This window comes from Poecilia mexicana, unplaced genomic scaffold (assembly GCF_051168715.1).
Source record: "Poecilia mexicana isolate PSO_F unplaced genomic scaffold, ASM5116871v1 scaffold_5, whole genome shotgun sequence".
NCBI lineage: Eukaryota > Metazoa > Chordata > Actinopteri > Cyprinodontiformes > Poeciliidae > Poecilia > Poecilia mexicana.
In genome coordinates this window covers 15,981,554-16,002,463 of record NW_028263374.1, presented here as the reverse complement: position 1 = coordinate 16,002,463, position 20,910 = coordinate 15,981,554, and the positions used below count along the sequence as shown (strand labels likewise).

The window sequence follows — 20,910 nt, the reverse complement described above, 5'->3', positions numbered from 1 at the left end:
TTAAATAATACAAAGAATAATTACGCACGGCTTCATATTTTTATGCGTGTTTATTTTTTGTTGATTTTAAGGATTATGGCCTACATAAAAATAAAACGTAAAAACACGTTTTTACGTGAAAGAGACAGTTCTGTTTCTTTCTGTATGTCTTGAAGCACTCACGTTAAACACTATAGTGAGATTTCTGTTGTCACTGTTGCTTGTCCACAATTTCTCTATACACTTTTTCCTTTCACCTAACTTTCCCTAAATGTGCTTGGACTCTGTGAACAGCCAGTTTCTTTATAAGTTTTGTCTTGTGAAATGGACAACCACCAAGTCAGAAGATTTACTGGCTTTTTTAGGTTGTCCTCCTGTGAACCATAGTTACCAGAATGATCAAAAATGAATGCTTGAAATACTCTGTAAGTAATGAAAATATATAATGCATGAGTTCACAGGACACTGCAAATCAAAGCCAAAACACAATTTCAGGAGTTTTTTTTCTTTTTTTTTTTTTTCTTCTGGTGGAACTTGTAATTAAATTCTGACTTTGGAAAAACCCTAATAGTCTAACATTATGGTTTTAAAGTACCTATTTACTTAAAGTCAGCAGATTTTATATGTTGAAAATGTTTTTTTTTCAGTGTTTTTTTTCTAATCCCCTACAAAATTTATTGCAAGAAACATTTAAATATTGTGACTTTTCTATTTTTGACCTGCTGTAAACACAGGAAATTGGTAATATTTGAGGAAGGGGCCTGAGTGACAGACATTCATTAAAGGGGGATTATAAAGTAAATTGCAAGAAACATATTTATTAAAATGTGTATCATGCAGCTCTTGAAACTTTTCCTGCCTTGACATTGTCCTTCTGCAGCCCCCCCTTGATGACGACACTGTTTAACACTCTTTTCTCTCTCTCTCCCATTTTTGCAGCAGAGCTGTAGTCCTCACCAGATATCTGCAGCCTCATTATCTCCCACAGAGACTTTTATACTAAAGTAAATTACCATCAGTCCAATATGGTTTCCAGTTTTAACTTTATGTTCAGAAACATTTATAGCCCATAGACTGTTTTCTTTAACCAAAAATAGCAAAAGGAAGTATAACTTCTGGTCAGATTAAAGAAATCCCTTTGTAAAATCCTTTTTTGGTTTTGTTTTTGTTTTTTTTCTCAGTTATGGGCAGACATCTAGGAGTATTAGGGGAATCATATGCATCAACTTTAGGACAGAGATGTTTAGTCTAAGTGAGACTGCAAACATTTAACCAATAAATTATTTTTTCAACTCAGTCCCTGCATGTTTTTCTGTTTATGTTAGGAAGGAATGAAAGCCATGCATTGTCTCCAAAAAGCAATAATCTGCTTCTCAAAGCTATTGAGCTGCAAACAAAGAGAGGCGCTCTGTAATTCCTGCACCATGAGCCGAGTGGGTTTTCAGAGAGGGGGGAGGAAAAGATGGAGAGACACGCTGGAGGAGGATGCTCTCTCTCTCTCTCTTTCTCTCTCGCTCTCTCTCTCTCTCTCTCTCTCTAAAGCCCACTCAGATACAGTAGTGGGGCTGAGGACATGTTGGCAGTGGAGGCAGAAGGTGGAGAAGTTGCACCGGAGGAGAGGATCGAGCTGCACCGAGGTCGGACGGGATTTGTTCACTCTGCAGAAATTGTCCAGAGGCAACACAGGGCTTGAAATGGAGGGAATCTGCAGGATCCAAGTCTTGCACACGTTTCTTCTTCTCTGGATCTTCATCGGCTGGAACGTAGCGGCGGTGGCGGGATCCCAGCAAGGAATCCCTCTGTCAGTGTGAGTGACGATTAGCTGGATGCTCCGTTTTTTTAGTTTTTTTTTATTCTACTTATCTAATCAGTTTGTTGGATTTTATAAAGACTGAACTCATTCAGCGCCAAATGTGTTTCACACTCAGAATATTCAGAATTTGCTTTTTGAATCTCTGAAGAACAGCGCTTTAGTTATGGAATCGGACCCTGTGCTACCTCAGAAAATTACTGAAGTATTAAAGAAAATGTGATGGAACAACTAATCTTTAAAATGTGACAGAAAGGACCAATTGATTTTTTTGTCACAATGCTTGTAAAGTTACTCAACTAAGCTTTAGGTTTGCTAAAATTTAAGAAGTAATGTGTAAATGTCTCACCTTTAGGTCCATCTTTATGATTTGTCTAATAAAGAACTAGCAACAAAAAGTGTAATATTCTATTTAAAAGGAAGTTAGAGTCACCCAAGTTTACTATCATTATTATTCAAAACTTACATAAGAAGCATGATTAATATATATATTTTTAAACTCTGATTTTCTGACCATTGTGTTACGTTTCACCAGTCACTTTTTTTTCCAGCTGCTCTTAATCACCAGCAGATATAATTAAACTGAAGGTTCATTGAAAACACATCCAGCATTTCTTTAGTGCTCTTTTGCAACACTGAACAAAAAAACAATAAAACTTCAAAGATTTTACCTTTACATTTGAGTTTTAATTCCTGAATGAAAAAAAAAGAAAATAGATTAGACTTTTTTTTGTCCTTTTTATGAAAACCAGGGAAGTGTTTGCATGATTTAAAGCTTTCAGGAAAACTTTGTATTAATTAAAAGAACATTTTAATTCTGTAAAGCCACAAATAAACATGTTTTATAGTTGTTGTTTTTTTACATACTTGTATGCAAAACAACATCTTGGAACATTACAGATTATTGTTTCACAGAGAAAAGATTTAAATTTAGTGAAAGTTTCTATAAGTGCACAGCAGGTGAATAAGGTCAACTTATCAGGAGAAGCTAGAAGCAGATACAGGTTCAACAGCTGCAGATGACAGGATGAAGTCATTAAGTTACCCAAAACATACGTATGTTTTACCTCCTTATCTTTTCACTCTTCTTTCTCAAGGAAACTCTGATTCTTTGTCAATTCATCACTTTTTCTTTCTTTTCCTTGGCAGCGTAAAGCTTTGGGCCTCTGCATTTGGTGGAGAAATCAAATCACTTTCTGCGAAGTACTCTGGCTCCCAGCTGTTGCAAAAGGTGTGTTTGTAACTTCTCAGCGTTTCCTTTCAGTCCAAGTGACTTCTTTATTTTATTTGATTTGTGTGGTAACTTTCACTTCTGCTGTAATGTATTTGACCTCTGATAGCTGCAGGAGCATTTGAGTGTCTCAGCTGAACGCTGTTTTAGAGGAGACTCAGGTGTGTTTGGAGTGCAATGCGAGTGTGTGTCAGTGTGCCTCTGAGTTCATGTGTGTTTGCGCTCGACGCGGCCCATTAACCGCAGCTCTGTTTCCCCCACTTATCTCCTCTCTCCTGTGAACTCTCCCGAGTGGAGAGCTTCGAGCCTCGGATGTAAACACGGGCAGCTGAAAGAGTGTGCGTACGTGCGTGCGTGTGTGTGTGTGTGTGTGTGCGTGCGTGCGTGTGTGTGTGTGTGTGTGTGGAGGGAATGAAAATGATAAACAAGTGAATGGCGTGAGTGGAGAGCACGAGATGCAGATTATCGTTGTGGCCACTTGATGGCATAGGTGGGTTCAGGTTTAAAAAGGCAATCATAGTGAAGTCAGGTTGATAAATGGAGGCCTGTCCTGTTCACTTCACTGGGATCAGACTGGAGGAGGAGCAGTAAACAGCTGGAGCAGCTTCTCCTTATGAAGGCTGAGTAACTGCAATGTTGGAGGGTGTGTGGTTACTTTTACACCAAAAACATCAGCAGAAAAGACCAAGACTCTGACAGGCACTGCAGGCACTTCCTCTTAAACTCAATCAAATTTCCAACCACAGCTGATTAAATATAACTCTTATTAGCTCTACTTTCATGATTAAACAAAAACTCAATATAACATGTTGAAATTTGGCTGAAACAGCCAAATATATATATATATATATATATATATATATATATATATATATATATATATATATATGTAAATGAGAATGAAAAATAGCATTAAATACCACATTTAATGATATCAGTCGCAGCGTTCGGTCAGATTTTCTTATGGCGCTTATTTCCTCTTTTACTAAGCTCAGCTCTCAATCATCATTTCCTGGCAGCAACTAAAACAAAATCTATTTTGGGAGGAACTGAAGATTGACTTAACTTTTTTTGTTTTGTTTTGTTTTTTGGGATGGCTTGTGCCACCCACTGTAATAGTTGTGCCCTGGGCAAAACGCCTCTATCAAATCCCCCTGCTCTCCATAAACAAAAAATTTTGAGATTTATGTAAGATTTAAAGCTTTCTTGGCCTCATTGTGTGAGGGAACTAAACAAGTACCTTCATGAATATGCAAATGTTATGTGTTGTATTTCAAATACATTTAGTCCTTTAGCTTCTTGTTGTTTGTCACATAAACCTTGTGATATTTTAGCTTACACTTTTATCTGCTAAATTACAGAAGCAGCAGCTCATTCTGACACGTTTCCCCTTTAGGAGTGAAAAGGTTTACTTGATGTTATAAAATAAAATAAAGAAAGAAGACAGAAGAGTGACAAGGCGAAAAATAGGAAAGGCAGCAATGGCAGCAATAACATGCACAACGTCATTGTTACGTATGACTTGTGTGAAACATGTTTCACACAAAAACATGTAGAAAGTGTCTCCAACTTTCTCAGCTGATTAATAATTTGAAAAATCTTCATATTCTGTATGTTAGAATTAATTACTTTGCGAATATATGCCTTAGAGTAACGCATAAAACGATGAACTGGCAGTTTGCTGCACTGAAGGGTTGGAAGGTTTTTCTTCCAGAAGGTTCAGCGTTGGTGTGTTTTGACTCCCAAATCCAACTGAGATCTTTATATTTATTCATTGATTTTTGGTGTCTGACAGCAAGACCATGAAAAAATAGACTTTTCTGTAGCACTACACAGTTTTTACAGTAGTTTTTATTAGTGTGAAGATATACAGACCTAAGAAAGAGATTAAACTAGATCACACAACCACTCTTCAGAAAGAAACATATTGAATATTGCTTGTTGTTGTATGAATGCCTCTCTATTTATGTTTCCATAGTTGTTCTGTAGCACCAAGTCTACAAGGTGAAAGTATGACGTAATGCAGTGCTTCAGATTTACTGCTTGCTTTTGTGAGAAGCTGCACCACAGTGATTATGTTTGAATCTAAGCAGAGCAGGCCTTCTGTTGCACAGGAGTAAAATATATATTTTAATTTAAAAAACACATCAAGAATGAACTTATATCCTATTAAAAAACTGACGACAATTTTTATCCTGGATGATTCAGAGACTGCTTTGTTCATTAAATCGCAGCTTTTGAACCATTTCATTGCTTTTTAGGAGCTGTGGTCCATTACGGCGCCGCGTCCGGGGGCCAACTCCACCCCTGAGGCCAGTCCCCCCGTCAGGGCCACCAGCAGGCTGAACCCAAAGATCACAGCCGCCTGTCTTTGGGAAGAAAGCGGAGGGCAGCGAGGAAGTCCTCGAAAATACGGAGAAAATGTCCAGACGGCGTTTAGGAAGCGTCTCCAAGCCCAAAACCCAGGACTCTCCTGCCCAGAGGTAACCGCTCCTTTACCGGGGCCTGAACGGTGTGTGAGCTGAAGCATCACGCTGCATGCAAGGGGAACATGCATTTCATTTGTGTACAAACACATTCCTGCCTTCCAGCCCGCACATTTGCTTCTTCTCATGTGCCCGTAAGCACCTCACACATGTTCCTGCGCACGCCGGCGTGACCGGAGCGATCTGCGCTGATGAGCCGGTCAGCACCAAGCATTGAGCTGTGAGCCAGCTGACAGGTCGTTAGACAGCTGATCATTACCTGCTTTTTTGCTCCGATTTCCCTGATTTCATTACGGCTCCTGTGAACCCGAAGACACGCCGAGCCTCTTCTGGGTCCCGGAGCTCCTCCGTCGGTCATTAGTCCAATCGATAATTATGATCAGGGGTTTTGATGGATGGATCTTCACCTCCACTTGACGACTGGAGGGCTTGAGAGGTGGTGAGGCTGGGGGTTTCTGTGCAGGGGCTTGAGGTGCTGGGGCGAGGAGGACAGGCGTGAAATGAACTGTTCTGCTCCACTGCAAATTCACACTCTTCCTTTCAGTAGGTAATTTGTCGCCTCATGTACTGGTGTGCGTGTGTGTGTGTGTGGGGGTGTGTGTGTGTGTGTGTGTGTGTGTGTGTGTGTGTGTGTGTGTGTGTGTGTGTGTGTGTGTGTGTGTGTGTGTGTGTGTGTGTGTGTGTGTGTGTGTGCTTTGTCCACATACTCTGTGTTTCTTTTGTATGTGGGAGCCTATTGTGCTCTTTTTAGGATAACATTATCGGAAGCAGCTGATAGCCTGAAAATGTGGAGGATTCTTTTTTTTCTTTTCATTTGGCCTGCGTCACCGTGTGTGTGTGCCGATCAGATGTTGGGTTGTATAACGCCGGATTCCTCCGAGCTGTTGCAGGCTTTTTGTTCCATCACAGGAGGTCCTGTACATCCAGCAGAATCAGCATTATTTGAGGTGTAGTTCATTACACGGAGTTGCCCGGGCTTGACGTGTTATTATCTTTCTCTTGTGCTTTGACTCCATTTCAATTACCCTCTTACCATGCATAGCCTTCACTCCCATCCACACCCTCCTCCTCCTCCTCGTGACCACCCAACATGGCCTCCTCCAGCCTATCGCAAAGAGAAAGACATCCTGCATGTGCAGCCAATCACCGAGACCAGATAAAGACAGCGAGGCGTTTGGAGCTGCGGGTTTTATCAGCTGCGTGCATCATGTCTGCAAACACATGACCGTTTATAATCCTTGTTTAACAGCCTTCGTCTCCGAGGCGCGAGTGAAGCGGAACGACGCCTGAAACATCTTACCCTTTTCCTCATTTCGCCACATGATGTGAATAACAGCGTCAGCCTTGGTGGCTCCTCACCTGTGTGTGTGAAGATCCCTCCCTCCACTCGTCCTGGCTGTCACGTTTATTTATGATTATTTTCTCAGAAATATAAAGAGCCTGAAAAGTCGGTCAGAGTGGAGGAGATTGACGGCGTGAAGCTGGTTAAAGATCTGGCTGTGAAGATGGAGGAGATGTTCCAGAGAAAAGCAGAAGCCACCAGGGTATGTAAATAAATAAAAATGTTGAGGAATAAACAAATCATCTGTGGGTGTGTTCACTGCAGAGCAGAAAACGGGAGTCTGGGGAACAGCAAAGGTGGAGTCGGGGTGTCTCCAGGAAGTGAGAGGGAGGCTCTAAGGTGTTTGTGCTTTTCAGACAGGAAGTAACTCAATGAGCACAAAATAATCTTGTGTTTTGATGAGGCTATTTATCTTCGGGAAACTCCTACTTACACACGTCTCCCTTCGTACTTATTTGCATCCCTGGTAATGATTTGGACAAAAGCCAGTGGTTGGTAAGGAGACCTTTATGCTGCACCTTTCCTGCAGGGAGCTTTTCTTCTTTCCTCTCTCTCTGCTCACTTTGCATGGTGGAAAGACAGACTTTGGTTGTTCCTGCTTCAAAACTCTTTCATTGTTGACCTGACTGTGGACATACACGACTGTTTCAGCACAGCCATTTATAGACTTGTGAGGATTAACATGTAGCATGTTTCATAAATAACTTGTGGCCTTGTTTTTTCCATTTTCTCTTTATATGACAGAAAACTTGTTTTTGTCAGTTATTGTGTCAGTTTTGGTACTTTCAGTTTTTTCTGCATTTTGGGTCAACCTCCTGACTGTCTTACATCCATTAAGCTTTATTTCTACTAAATATTTATCTGTATTCTTCACTCCCATGCTGGATTTCCCTGATGTTTCTCCACAAAACCCATATTGCTCTGTCCTCTCCTGTTCCTTACTTTGAATTTCTTTTCTTATTTTTATTCAAATTTCTTATAAGTCTGGACTTTATATTATAAAATATCTCGTTTTAAATTATCTATTTTGCCTCCTGCATGTGGATGGGTCCTCCATAACCTACTTCTATCTTTACAAACAAACATTACATATTTAATTATTGTTAATAATTGTGGCAACCAGTAATTTTAACATACATTTTTATTTCTTAATTTGGGGTTATTTTTTTTACCACATCAGAAAAACACGCTTGTTTTTCCCCATTTTTTAAAAATTATTATTTTTAACATTATGTTGCTATTTAAACTCATCTTTATCAGTGGCACCAATACCTGTTGTGCTGCAGCAGTAATCAAGTATTATTGACATCTTGAGTTCAGTGAGTTCCTGGGAGTCAGCGTTTAAATAATCGTTCATTTGGGGAATCTTTAGTTTGAACAAATCTTTTTAAAAACGTATTATGAATTTCAAAAGTTTTCTTCTGGAAAAAAAAAAACTGGAAAATTTTCTTTTCCTTTTTTTTGACGGGTTAATGTTATCAAAAATAAATATGCAAGAATACAGGCAGTTTCTAAATTAATCTATTACATTTCTTTTTTACCGCTGGATGTGCTGTTTGGCACAAATAGCGAAAAGATAAAGCTCTAAAGCTTTTAAAAGCTTTATGATTTGCATTGATTTCATCCTTCTGTGACCCGAGGAGAGTGATAATAAGACCAATCCATTTGTTTAAGTCATTAACTGAAGTAATTACCGATCAGAAAATTGTGCTTTTGTAATTTGATTCTCAGTTTGGCGAACAGATAATACGTTTCAAGGGTTTCGTCATCACTCGCATCACTTCTTTTTTTGTAGCCACTAATTTTTCCTTTTTTTTTTTTTTACAAAGCAAACTCTTAGTGAATGTTTAGTTTGATGATATGTTTAGGAGCAGCGTCAGCTTATCTAAGTCTTGCGAGCTCGGAATCATTTCAGTGCTGCACCTCTGCAGGGACTGCAGAGGGACTGATGAGGATTATACGCATGATCCCAAGAGTGCGATAAGTGGTGACAATTAGGGTTTGAATCACGGCGTTAATTTAATAAAAGAGATTCTGTGAGATAAGATGTTACATGCTGTATCACTGTGTGTGTGTGTGTGTGTGTAGGGGTGTGTGTGTGTGTGTGTGTGTGGATTAAATGCTAGTTAGATTTGACTCATTTTGCCCCCCATCGCAGGTTAAAAAGATTTCTTGGCTTCAGAAGAACGACGAAGGAGAGCTTTAAACGGGGTGCATTTCATTAACACAAAAATATGCGTTCTCCGTCAAACATTACATTCAATCCACGATGCTTTTCTCCCCTCTCTGCTGACGAAACACGATTTCACCGTGAGGTCAAATGAATTTGGCTCAGCAGCCTCAGTTGTGTTTATGTTGCAGTTATTTTTGACACATGTGACAGATGTTAATTACCTGCGTGGCTCCTAAGGCAAGAGCGATTTCAGTGCTGGTTTCCCCCCGGAAACACCACAGCTAAGCACATTTTATTTTTCATTTATTTTTTTTATTATTTTTATATATATATATCCAGAACCGAGCCATTATAGCTGTAAGTTATCGCGCTTTTAGTGAGCGCCACGAAAATCGTTCTCCACCCAGCCTCCATCCATCATCCCGCCTCTATGTGGACTTTAAGGTTCGTGTGGATTTCAATTTATGCAGAAATGCCTAAATGCATCTTACTATATATTACAAAAATGAAAAATATTCCATAGTGGCATGTTCGCCAAGAGGAAGCCTATAACTGAACGCCGTAAAGACGCAAAACGCATCTCGGAAGGAAAAGCTCAGGGGTTTTGTGTATCATCTGCATTAGATTAGATTGAAATAATTCCTCCAAGTTTTATATCTACTAAATGCTTCAGGGTTTCAGCAAGAAACGCGTGTGCACGTCCTAACGGGCCTCTTTCCTTCCCTCAGCGGCTGGTGGAGGCTGCGGAAGAAGCGCACCATCAGCACGAAGACAACCCAGACCTGCAGGTGAGTTTCAGTCAAGAACGGAAAAATATATATGAAAAAAAAGACAGGCAGCAAGATCTTTAACATGTGAGGTGGAGTATGAATTATTATTATTGGACCTGTGAGGAGCACCTGCAAGGTTAGAGAAGGTTAATAGGCCCTTAAAGTTTTAAGTAGCGCAGGCGCCGTCCTTCTTCTGCTCTGATGTCCTGTCAGCGGGTTGATACATGGCGATCCTGGGATGAACAATGTCACACAGATCCAAGGCTACAGGACACGCTGAGCTGACTGATTTCACAGAGCAACATCACGTCTATGCATTAAACTCTGATACAGCTGCAATGTTTTCTGCTGTAATCAGAAAAAAAGCATCGTATAAACTGCGTGCGTTACCAAAGGACATCCTCCCAGATTAACACGTCACGGGGAAAGTTTTGAGAAATGTATGCTTTTTTAAAAATACGAACTAAAGTGTTTATTATTATTATTATTATTATTATTATTATTATTATTATTATTATTATTATTATTATTATTATTATTATTATTTCAATTTATTTTTTGAAGAAAACTATTTGTGTTTTTGAAACTATGTTGCAAAACAAACATGTTTGCTTGGACGCTCCAGCTATCCACCGTTATCTTGAAGAAAACAACAAGGGGACACATAAAGATTTCCTAAATCTCCAACTGTATTTTCAGGAAGCAGTGTAACATAATTTAGTTCAAGTTTAATCAATATTTTAGATTTTTAACTTGAACTAATTGATGCGCTCCGGATTCCTTAAAAACACACAAACAGGCCTTTTAATTAGCTTATTAGGAAACCAGGATCAGATGCCAACTTCAGGTCAAGTTGGCATCTGGTTAGTCTATAAGTTGTACAGTTAATGTTTTATCACAGTTCTGATCCTTTTGGGGTATTAGGTTTCTATTTCATTAACTGATTATCAGAAGATGCGTTCAGGGCGGAACAGACAGTTTCTTTAAAAAAAAAATTGCAAACCTCTGACACAACTGGGTCCTTGCTAAGTGCCACATAAAAAAAAAACACGCACACATTTAGCGTGTGAACGTCAGTGGGTCAATGACTGAATGTAGTGAGGCGCTTTGGGGTCCTCAGGACTTGATAAAGCGCTACACAAGTACAGCCCGTCTACCATTTACCGTATGATTTTTGCTTGGCCGTATTAAAATACTAAATATCAATGAAAATGTGTTTAAAGGAAAATATTTTTTTCCTGAGAGTGCAGCTCTAACAATGTTGGGTTCAAGGTGGGATGCCACATTGCTCACATTTTATGGGGGGGGGGGGAGGAAACATGTATAGCGTTATTCTTTCGCCTCATCCAAAAACGGACAAAGAACGACTGAGAACCGGAATTGTTTTTGGGATATTATTGTTCAGTTTAGTGCCGCACCAGTTCGGGACTTTGCTCAGCGGTTCTCATTGCGGGTTTGCAGGGCGCTGTGTCTGAGCCTCCTCCGTCTCTGCAGTGGAAATGCAGCATTTCTGCGCTCTCCCTCTTCGCTCTCTCTCGCTTGTCTCCCTCATTGCACCGCGGACAAAGATAAATGAAACTCTCTCTCTCTCTCTCTCTCTCTCTCTCTCTCTGTCTCTCTCTCTCTCTCTCTTTCTGCGCGACGCATTGTTTCACCTCCGTGGCTCTAGATTGGAAAGCGCGCTGGAGCAACAAAACACAGAAATAACTGCATCAGTTTGCGTTTAATAGAAGCATTTACATCTTATGAATACGTTCAGCGCTCTTGTTTCCACGGATGTTTATACCCGCAGAACCAAATGGGAAGATTGGAAATTCAAATAAGAATGCAGTTTGTTCTTTATATATATATATATATATATATATATATATATATATATATATATATATATATATATATATATATATATATATATATATATATATATATATATATATATATATATATATATATATAATATTTTTAAACAGATTCAAAGCAAATGCGTCTTGTCACTGTAAGCTGCAACACAGGCTTTTACATGTCATTTCATCTGAATCGCCATATAAAAATAATGAGGAAGATGCAATATCCACCTGTGGTAGGAATGATCTGATGTCCTGATGTCGCTCCCTCTGGCATCATTTAGTGAACCGCCGCCTCTTCTGACACAACACATTTTTCACGCGTCATTTCACCGACCGCAGCGAGATAAGCCGGCTGCTCTTATCTCAGCTGCTTCCCGTCAGGACCGTCACGTCTGACCCGAGTCCGGCCTGCGGTGCAGCAGGCAGGCTGCTCACATCAGGCCTGATGGTGCAGCTCAGGCTCATTATTATTCACCGTAGATTAAATTGGAACAATTGTTTTTGAAATATAAGCTCATGTTCTCATTTCAGTTTAAGGTTTTAAACTGTTTTTGCAAAATGTAAAAATAAAAATAAGAAAGCATAATAATATCTTAAATAGTTTCTTTGATGATAATGTAACTTTATTTCACTTTGTCTTATAAAGCGCACATCAATAATATTCAGTTTATCGCATTTTGTGTTGCAGCCACAAACTTGCATGTATTTATTTGTATATCTTCATTTTTACAAAAAAAAAAAAAATCTGAAAAGTGCAATAGTCGTATTCAGACATTTTCTCTGATTCTCCTGAAATAAAACTCCTAGAAGTTAGTAAATTAGTAAATAGTGTCTATCTGTGTGTAACAATCTTAACATAAATACAGCTGCTCTATGGATGCTTTACAGGTTTGTTAGAGAACATTAGTGGACAAACACCATCAGGAAGTCCAGATCAGAGATAAAGCTGTGGAGAGGTTTATTGTGTTTTGGTCATAAATCACCATTCCAAACTTTGAGCACCACATGGAGAAATGTCCAATCCATCATTCAGTGCTGGACACAAAATGACACCAGAGTCTGGCAGGAAGCAGGTTTATCAGAAAAGCTGCTTGTGGAAACTGTGGAGGAACTGCAGAGATTTTACATCTCAGGTGAGTGAGTCTGTTGACAGGATTTCTGATAAAATAAGCAACTAGAATTTAACTTTATAATAACCTACAAGCAAAATGTTGTGTGGCAGGGAGAAGCTAACATAACTCATAAGCCTAAATACCTTTTGAGATTCATTTCAAAATGGAGTGAAAATAGTTTGAGCGTTTGCGTTTCGCTCAAGCAGATTGGCTGCAATACACTCTTGAAGCTTAAATAATAATAATAATAAAAATTCCCTCTCGACAAGTATGCACCACTTTGTGTCGGTTTCTCACATAAAATCCAGATAAGACGATCTGATTCACGGCAGCAGATTGCGAAGCTGGTAGTGGTAAGAAGAGTTGTTCGTGTTGCACACAACAAAGCTCGGCGAGCGTCCTCCCTTGTCACCATAAGCCTGGTTGCACAGTGGGGCCCCTGCAGTCTGTAATGGAGGGCACATCTCTGCAGCATGGCCTCCAGCTAACTGCAGCGCTGAAAGAGTCAGTGGGCCGTCTCGGAGAGCTGCAGTGTCCCACGGCCCGCTCTACAGTAATAACCCTGGTGGTTAACGCGCCTCTCTACAGAACTGAATTTCTGCTGAGTGTGCACGTCCCCCACCCCACCCCTTCCTCCCGCCCCACACCCCTCGGAGGCTCCTCCTCCTCCTCCTCCTCCTCCTCCTCCTCCTCCTCCTCCTCCTCCCCCTTCCTGAGCACTGCCGCAGCTCGTCAGAGAGCTGCTCAGGCGTGGTATGAGCTGTCAGAGGCTGCTTGATGGTGATGCCCGCTCAGTCTCCCCCGAGAGTGATGCCGTGGAGTCCATCAGCCATCTCTCTCTCTCTCTCTCTCTCTCTCTCTCTCTCTCTCTCTCTCTCTCTCTCTCTCTCTCTCTCTCTCTCTCTCTCTCTTTCTCTCTCTCTCTCCCTGCCTTCCTCCGCATATCTCCCATCTCCCTCCTTCCCTCTCGGTGCGTACAACAGAGGCCACGGAGAGGCCGCTCAGACAGGATGAGTTATTCTTTTACTGCAGCAGCAGGCAGCGAAGGACAGGTCATGCAAACTGTAAGCACAGACTTTTTTTTCCCACTTTACACAAAGTCCTCCTGCAGCACATTCAGTGCATCCTTAGATTCAATTACAGACGAATGATCTTTGCATAACTTTTTGATAAATACAGAAGCTGATGCAGGTATTTCTTAACGTTTCTTACTGACGAATCCTCCATGTGTGAAAATGCTTTCGAGCAATTTACTCCTAACTCATTTAGTGAGAGAACTGCATTGGTTTTGGACGTTTTGTTACCGGACATTATTATTTCGGTGATTTAAATTTGCTTAGCTGAGAGCACAACTATTGATTTTTATACCTTTGTTGGACTGAACTGCCTCACGTAATCCAGCTCAGAAAGCGGAGTCCCTCAGGGCCAACATGAACAACAGTTTGCAAACTTCCATCTTACACATTATGCCTTGCAAAAGTATTCATACCTTCAACGTTTTGATTAATTTCCACAATTTGTTATATCACAACCACACATTTTCTTTCAATATTAAATGACTAACATGGAGTAGTAGAGCATATAGGATGCAGTTTCAACATTTTTGAAAATGCAAATCTTAGTCAGTTTTTAAAAAGAAATTCCTGGAGCATTTCTCGCAGGATGGATTACCTTTATGTTGTCTCTCTTCATACCATTCAGATTTCTTGATGACTGCTGTCTCTTTTTGAGACATTTTGAAGGTTTGCGTCAGGTTTTGGATTCAGAGTAAAATAAAGTGCTGTCTACAGGGTTTGCTGTGACAGTCCATAACTTTGTGATGGCTCTCCTTCATCAACCCACAGTAGCAATTTCCTTCTATAAAAACTCCCTGAGACCATAATACACCTGCACTATGCTTGACCATCAGTGTTAAGTACTATTTTGCTTGTTCTGCCTCTCAAAAATGCTCATCTGATAAAAGCCTCTGTCCAGTAATTATTTTTCTTACAGCTTTCAGAGTCTAAGTCTCAACGGCTATCTGCGCCGCGGACAGGTTGCCAATCCATCACAAAGACGACAACGCAGAGATAAGAGTCAAGCAGCTGACCATGCACTAATATCTCAGGGTGATTTGGAAACTCCAGTTTGCCAAACATGCGTGTTTCTAGATGGTGGTGGTGAACTGACAGAGGAAACTCTGTCATAGAAATTGCACACAGAAAAGTCCCAAAAGAAGTTTGAACCCGCCGGCAGCACCAACCTCTGCTCCAAGACTGAGGAAGACTCTTGGAGTCTTCTCCAAATAAAGGCAGCAGCTGTTTAAACTGGTGGCCAATACGTCTTCATATCAGGAGCAGAGCGGAAGTATAAGACATTAACTTTAGTAGATATCTAAAAAATATCTAAACTGTGACCTGCCAAAAGGGGGAAATGATTCTGGTGGCCAAAACTACAAAAATGTTGGCAAATCATATCAACATTTTTGTTGGTTTGATTTACTAACAACAATGTTGGTAAATCGAACCAACATGATTCCTTTTATTGCCACCCTCCAAAAAACAAAAATCACAAAATCCTGGAGGGACTGAATGATGTGAAAAGATGTTTAATTTTAGGAACTACCTGCAAAGACAGCTATTTTAAAAGTTTAACAGGTTTTTATCAATCCGAACATTCAGGATCTCGATTTGGCCCAAAACAAAAATGAGTTTGACACCCGTCTTACATCACGCGTGTTCCCTTTTTTTTTTTTCATTTTAGTTCGAGTACTTCAATGCTGTGCTGATCAACGAGGTGGGCGAAGACGAGAAACCCGTGGAGCTGGGGGGCGAGTTCATCCTGGAGCCCAATGACCATTTCAACAACCTTTCGGTCAACCTGAGCCTCAGTGTGGTGCAGGTGCCCACCAACATGTACAATAAAGGTGAGGACTCCTGGAGCGTCGCCTCAAATACAGGACTGAGAGTTATTTACCTACAATGCAGGAGGCTGATGAAGAGGGAGGAGAGATAAGTGAGTGATGAAAGTGAGGAATGGTAGCCGGAGCTGTATCAGAGTCACAAGCTGCGGGAAGTGAAGTCGGGCGATCGATAACGGCCCAGACATAAAAGGCAGAGCCCTCTGTAAAGATGTTGTTCATACTGATAGCTGCTCGGCTGCTTCTTGTTGTCACGTCGCCTGGGTGGCTTTTGTTTGGCTCAAATAGACTCCCAATAACTCTCTGCTCTCCGCACAAAGAGAGGCTCGTCCAGCAGCAGGAGGGGAGGGGATGATTCAGATGCAGCCATTGTGTCGGCTTCAGAGGGAGTCAATAAGGGACAAAGGTCAATCATGCAGGCGCTAATGGCGACCAAGATGGCTGCCGTTATCGCCGTTTAATTCACTTGTCCGTTTCTTTGCCTCTGTCGTTTCCAGATCCAGATATCATGAACGGGGTTTACTGGTCGGAGGCCTTGAACAAGGTGTTTGTAGAAAACTTTGAAAGAGATCCAACGCTTATCTGGCAGTACTTTGGGAGCGCCAAAGGTTTCTTCAGGCAGTACCCCGGTGAGAGCCGCCACTCCTGCTCTTCTCATTCAAGTTCAGGCTGTGGTTCTGCACCAATTTTTGTAACAATTGCTACTAAAGTAAGTCTTATAAGAACACTTTAAAATTGTGCATATTTCCTCTTTTTTCTTTAAAGTTTTATTAAATCTTTTTATGAATAAGTTGATATTATAAATTAATAAGACATATTCCTGGGAAAACTTCTGTCAAATCCTCCAAGGTGTAAAGTGAACTTTTTCTGAACTAAAAGGCTTCTTATCAATTGTGTAAATGCAAAGATCATGTTTCAATACTATGATAATAAATCTTGAACAGAAGTCTGAACCTAAGAGAGAAAATCTTGTTTGGTTTTTTTGTTTGACTTTAAAACTTTGGGGTTACTGATTAAGAAACCCTTTCGTCCAGAATGAGCTCTGTGCATAATCCTCATAAAGATTAGCTTTTTGTGTTTGTGTGTGGGATTGAGAAAGAGAAAGAAAAGAAAGCTTTGTCTCATGGGAGCTGTCACTGCAGTAAAGAGGAAAAAAACTGATCAGAACAAATGATTTAGGCTTTCTAAAGGGGTAATTTGGCTAATGTTGTAATTTTACAGACCATCAGAGAGGATGCATTTAAACAGAATGCCATTAATCAGAATTTGCCAGTGTTGGTCTACAGCCACTGAGGGAACAGCCCTCTGTTCCCTAATCCAGAAAAGGTGCTGATGTGATTCCAGAGAAAAAGATTTGGGCAACATTAGACATGTGCATCATATAAATAACACTGAATCAAGGAAAAAAGTCTTTGCTTTGAACGCATTTTTTCCCCAAGCATTAAAATTACCTGTCATCTTGTTTTCAATTTGAAAAAAAAAAAAATATTGTGCCACAATTTCTCAAGATCAATAATCAGTTTCATGCAGGTGAAGACAATAAGTTCAGTCAACATTTCTATACATGCAGGTAAAATTTTAATAAGCAACATGAAACACCAGAAGTGAACATGGACTGATCAGAATTATGCAGCTGAATTTGGATCATATCAGTCTTGGTCTCTTCTGATCTCCCTGGGATACAAAGAAATAACACATTTACCAATCTGTTACACAAGCTGTTTGCTTTAAAGTGAACACAGAATAACTATTGTTGTTACGCTCATATTTTCGTAGGTGTTTAGCAAATATAATCACTTTATGATTTAAAGTTTAAACATAAGCCTCATCATGTAATTTGACTGATTGTTAGACCTTAAAGAGATTTTTCTCTGATCTCACAGCCCTGCTTCATAATTAACATATTATTCTTAGCCTTTATTTTCTTCATTGTGAAACAATATCCACTTATTCTTTTTTTTAATTCCTGTAAATTGAATCCATAATTTTTCCCCTAGGAGTAAAGTGGAATACAGACCAGTCCATCAGCTTCGACTGCAGAAATCGGAAGTGGTAAGTGTTGAAATATTCAACTGAATGGAGGAGAAATAAAGTAAATTTGACTTGTTATCTCATTTCTCTGACGTTGAAGTATTTAATTTAACTTCATGCTGCAGGTACATCCAGGCAGCCACGTCTCCGAAGGATGTGGTGATCCTGGTGGATGTTAGCGGGAGCATGAAGGGTCTGAGGCTGACCATCGCCAGACAAACGGTTTCCTCCATTTTAGACACACTGGGCGACAACGACTTCTTCAACGTCATTGCTGTATGTTTACTTATTTATACTCTTTTTCTCTACTTGTTTGTGATGGGGGGGTAAAAAAAAAAAGGTTTTTGCAAAGATATTCTCACACTGAACGTTTTTTACACTCTGTCAAATTACTATCCCATCAAAACTAAGTGAAGTAGTTTATAGTGTGAGGATTTAATGGGAGAAAATTGGCAACAGATGCTTTTGCAAGACAGAGTATGACTGTATGCGGTCGTTTGCTCTTCTTCATCCACAGTATAATCAGGAGATCCACTACGTGGAGCCTTGTCTGAATGGTACGTTGGTCCGAGCTGACACAACCAATAAAGACGTGAGTTCCTAAACGATCAAACTCCTGCCGTTGGGAAAGTTTGATGGGATTATAATGTTTAAAATGATTGATTTTATCTGTCAGCATTTCCGTGAACATCTGGATAAGCTGTTTGCCAAAGGGATTGGGCTGCTGGGCGAAGCGCTGACCGAGGCCTTCACAATCCTGAATGACGTGAGTTTCGCTGCGTTAACCTCTGACCTTCAGTTTAATGCAGATGCTGTTCAAACATTTATCCAGCCTGTTTAAACCCAGTGCATGACAAACAGATGCATTTGTTTTTTGTTGACTGATTTTGTGGGATTATTATTCACACTAATTTGACATAAAAACAAAGGACTGAGTGACTACAACAAATGGATTCAGTTTCTTCTCTGATTAAAGGACTCGCATGGCTAAAACGGCGGTAAAACTTTGACATTTGCATTTGTTTCCAGTGACAGGAAGCATTCAACTTCTGAATTATAAATAGCAAAACATTCCGGTGAAATATATTCAAGCATTTGGGAGGTTGCGTCTCCCGTTGAAACGCTCCGTTTCAATCCCCCGTTCCAGCCTGCAAACACGGACACATCTATTCTGAAGAGTGATTAATGGCTCTAATTAATGTCAATGATTAATATTGCAGCTGATTAGAACACGGAGGAGATAAAGCCAGGAGCCAGACTGCATTTCGTTTATCTCCCTGTTTTCAGACGAGCTGTGGCCGGGGCCGCCGGAGCTGAGGGAGCGCAGCTTTTACCTCTGCGTTTGTCAGATTAATTAAAGCTCTGCAGTGAATATGGTAATCAGCTGCTCTGTGGCGTGCTGCTAAAACTCACAGCTGCACTGATACCCGTTGCATCAACTCTGAAGAGCTTATCGCAGACTAGATCGAACAAAAATGTGTTGAATGAAGCAGGATTTACATAGTTTGTTGAGAATATCACAGCAACACAAACTTTCTTTACAAACTGATATCAACAAAAAGTCTCCCGTTCATGATAAAACCCTTTTGCCACCACATTTGGTTGTTGTGATTTTTTGATAACAAATCAAAAATGGAAGCCTTGTTTTGGGATGATCAGATTTTAATAATATTATCTGATCAATACCAGGAAAATTGATGGCCTGCGACAGGATTCATATCCCTTAAATTAGTGCATAAATGTGAAATGTCACACCGCGTATCAACGGAAATTACCCATCATTAGCAGATATTTATATATAGATATTGTTCTTCAATCCAGCTGTTTGAGCTTGATTTTACTTAGGCCCGCCACACTTTTCAGAATTTAATTTGTTGAAAGTTGATTTTAAAGAGTTACATGTGTATTCTTGTTAATCTAGAGTTGGCAAATGAACTACAAACTAAATACTCAGACAAAAGACCATGGAGCGTCTTCATTTGAGCAGCTGTTGTCACTTCGTTGTCGGCCAATTATCTCCTCAGCAGCACGAGAGTCATTCAGTCAGTGGTCCTACATTTTCATCCGTCTTTATCTCAGACATCTAATCATGTCAAATCTCAGAGTAAATCAAATTACTGAGCTGCTTCAGGTCCTTCAGATGTTTAATATGATCCACTGTCACACCGCTAGGCTTCATTTGTGACACATCCAGAGCATTAAAAAGCACAATATGAGCCAAATGTGAGTTTACTTTAGTTATTCTTAACTGGACTTGATGTTTCTATAAATTGTAGATTTCACTTTTAATGGGTTAATTTCTCTGCAGAGGGAAATTGATGCTTTCTGCCGTTAAAATGTTTAACATGAAAGCTTTACTTACTGTTGCAGAGGTACAGTCTGCTCAGCTTGTCGTGTGTTTTCTGGCTGTTGCTTTTCTGGTTTGTCTGAAGTTTCAACTTTCAGCTTTTGTTGTTGAGATGTTTGCAGGGAATTCACAACAAAAAGTCAGAAATCAAAGTATTTACTTTATATTAGATTTGCCAGATACACAGAACTATAACAGATATCAAGATACTCGGTTTACAAGAAAAAACAACAATAAGTTGTGTGCATCAGACACTGCATGGCCTTTTCAGTCGTAAAAATGCGAAAAACTATTATTTCTCCTTATGTCCTTAAATTTCTCTAGACCTGCAAACGAATGCTTCATGTTGTCAGACAAGTTCTGTTTAAATGAGTTCCTAATGCTACAGATCAGGAAGTATTCAGTGAATCTGAACCAAAGAAATGTTGATTACAGTTTATTCGTGATTTACTTTGTCTGACAGCAAAATCTGTCTGATGAAATGAAGCATTTCAATGTGACAAACAGATCAAAAAAACAAGTGCAAACACTTTTCTATTAAAGGAGCTGCACAATCAGGAAATTTTGCAATGTGAAACTGTGATGCTTGTCTGTCCAGGATAAGTAGGTAATGGATGACTGTCATGAAAATAACCAGCTAATTTAAGCTGTAAATGTGCAGATCTTGTATTGTTTGTTTACTTTTTGCTTATCTGCATGAAGGATTTGAATCTGATGTCAAACCTGATTTAGGAGCAGATGAGCTCAGCGGGATTTGTCCTGTGATTGTGTCACTGCGGATCCCTTTGTCTCCATATTCGCGTCACTGCAGGTCAATAAACCAGTTAATTACTGCACTACATCTTCTGGCATCAGAATGAAACACTCCGCATTACTCAGGATT

The 20,910-nt window shown here is 39.9% G+C and overlaps 1 protein-coding gene across 1 annotated transcript in view; it reads left to right on the top strand.

The window, feature by feature from the left end:
• The first annotated feature begins 1,183 nt into the window (after nt 1-1,183).
• Nucleotides 1,184-20,910, top strand: part of cacna2d3 (calcium channel, voltage dependent, alpha2/delta subunit 3) — a 35,013-nt gene continuing 15,286 nt past the window's right edge. Inside the window, exons 1-11 of the mRNA XM_088005631.1 lie at nt 1,184-1,786; nt 2,939-3,020; nt 5,282-5,503; nt 6,934-7,050; nt 9,750-9,809; nt 15,493-15,655; nt 16,147-16,278; nt 17,647-17,701; nt 17,806-17,956; nt 18,198-18,272; nt 18,357-18,446. Coding sequence (XP_087861757.1) covers nt 1,311-1,786; nt 2,939-3,020; nt 5,282-5,503; nt 6,934-7,050; nt 9,750-9,809; nt 15,493-15,655; nt 16,147-16,278; nt 17,647-17,701; nt 17,806-17,956; nt 18,198-18,272; nt 18,357-18,446 — 1,623 coding nt within the window. The 5' untranslated portion in view covers nt 1,184-1,310. The remainder of the gene's footprint in view (nt 1,787-2,938; nt 3,021-5,281; nt 5,504-6,933; nt 7,051-9,749; nt 9,810-15,492; nt 15,656-16,146; nt 16,279-17,646; nt 17,702-17,805; nt 17,957-18,197; nt 18,273-18,356; nt 18,447-20,910) is intronic.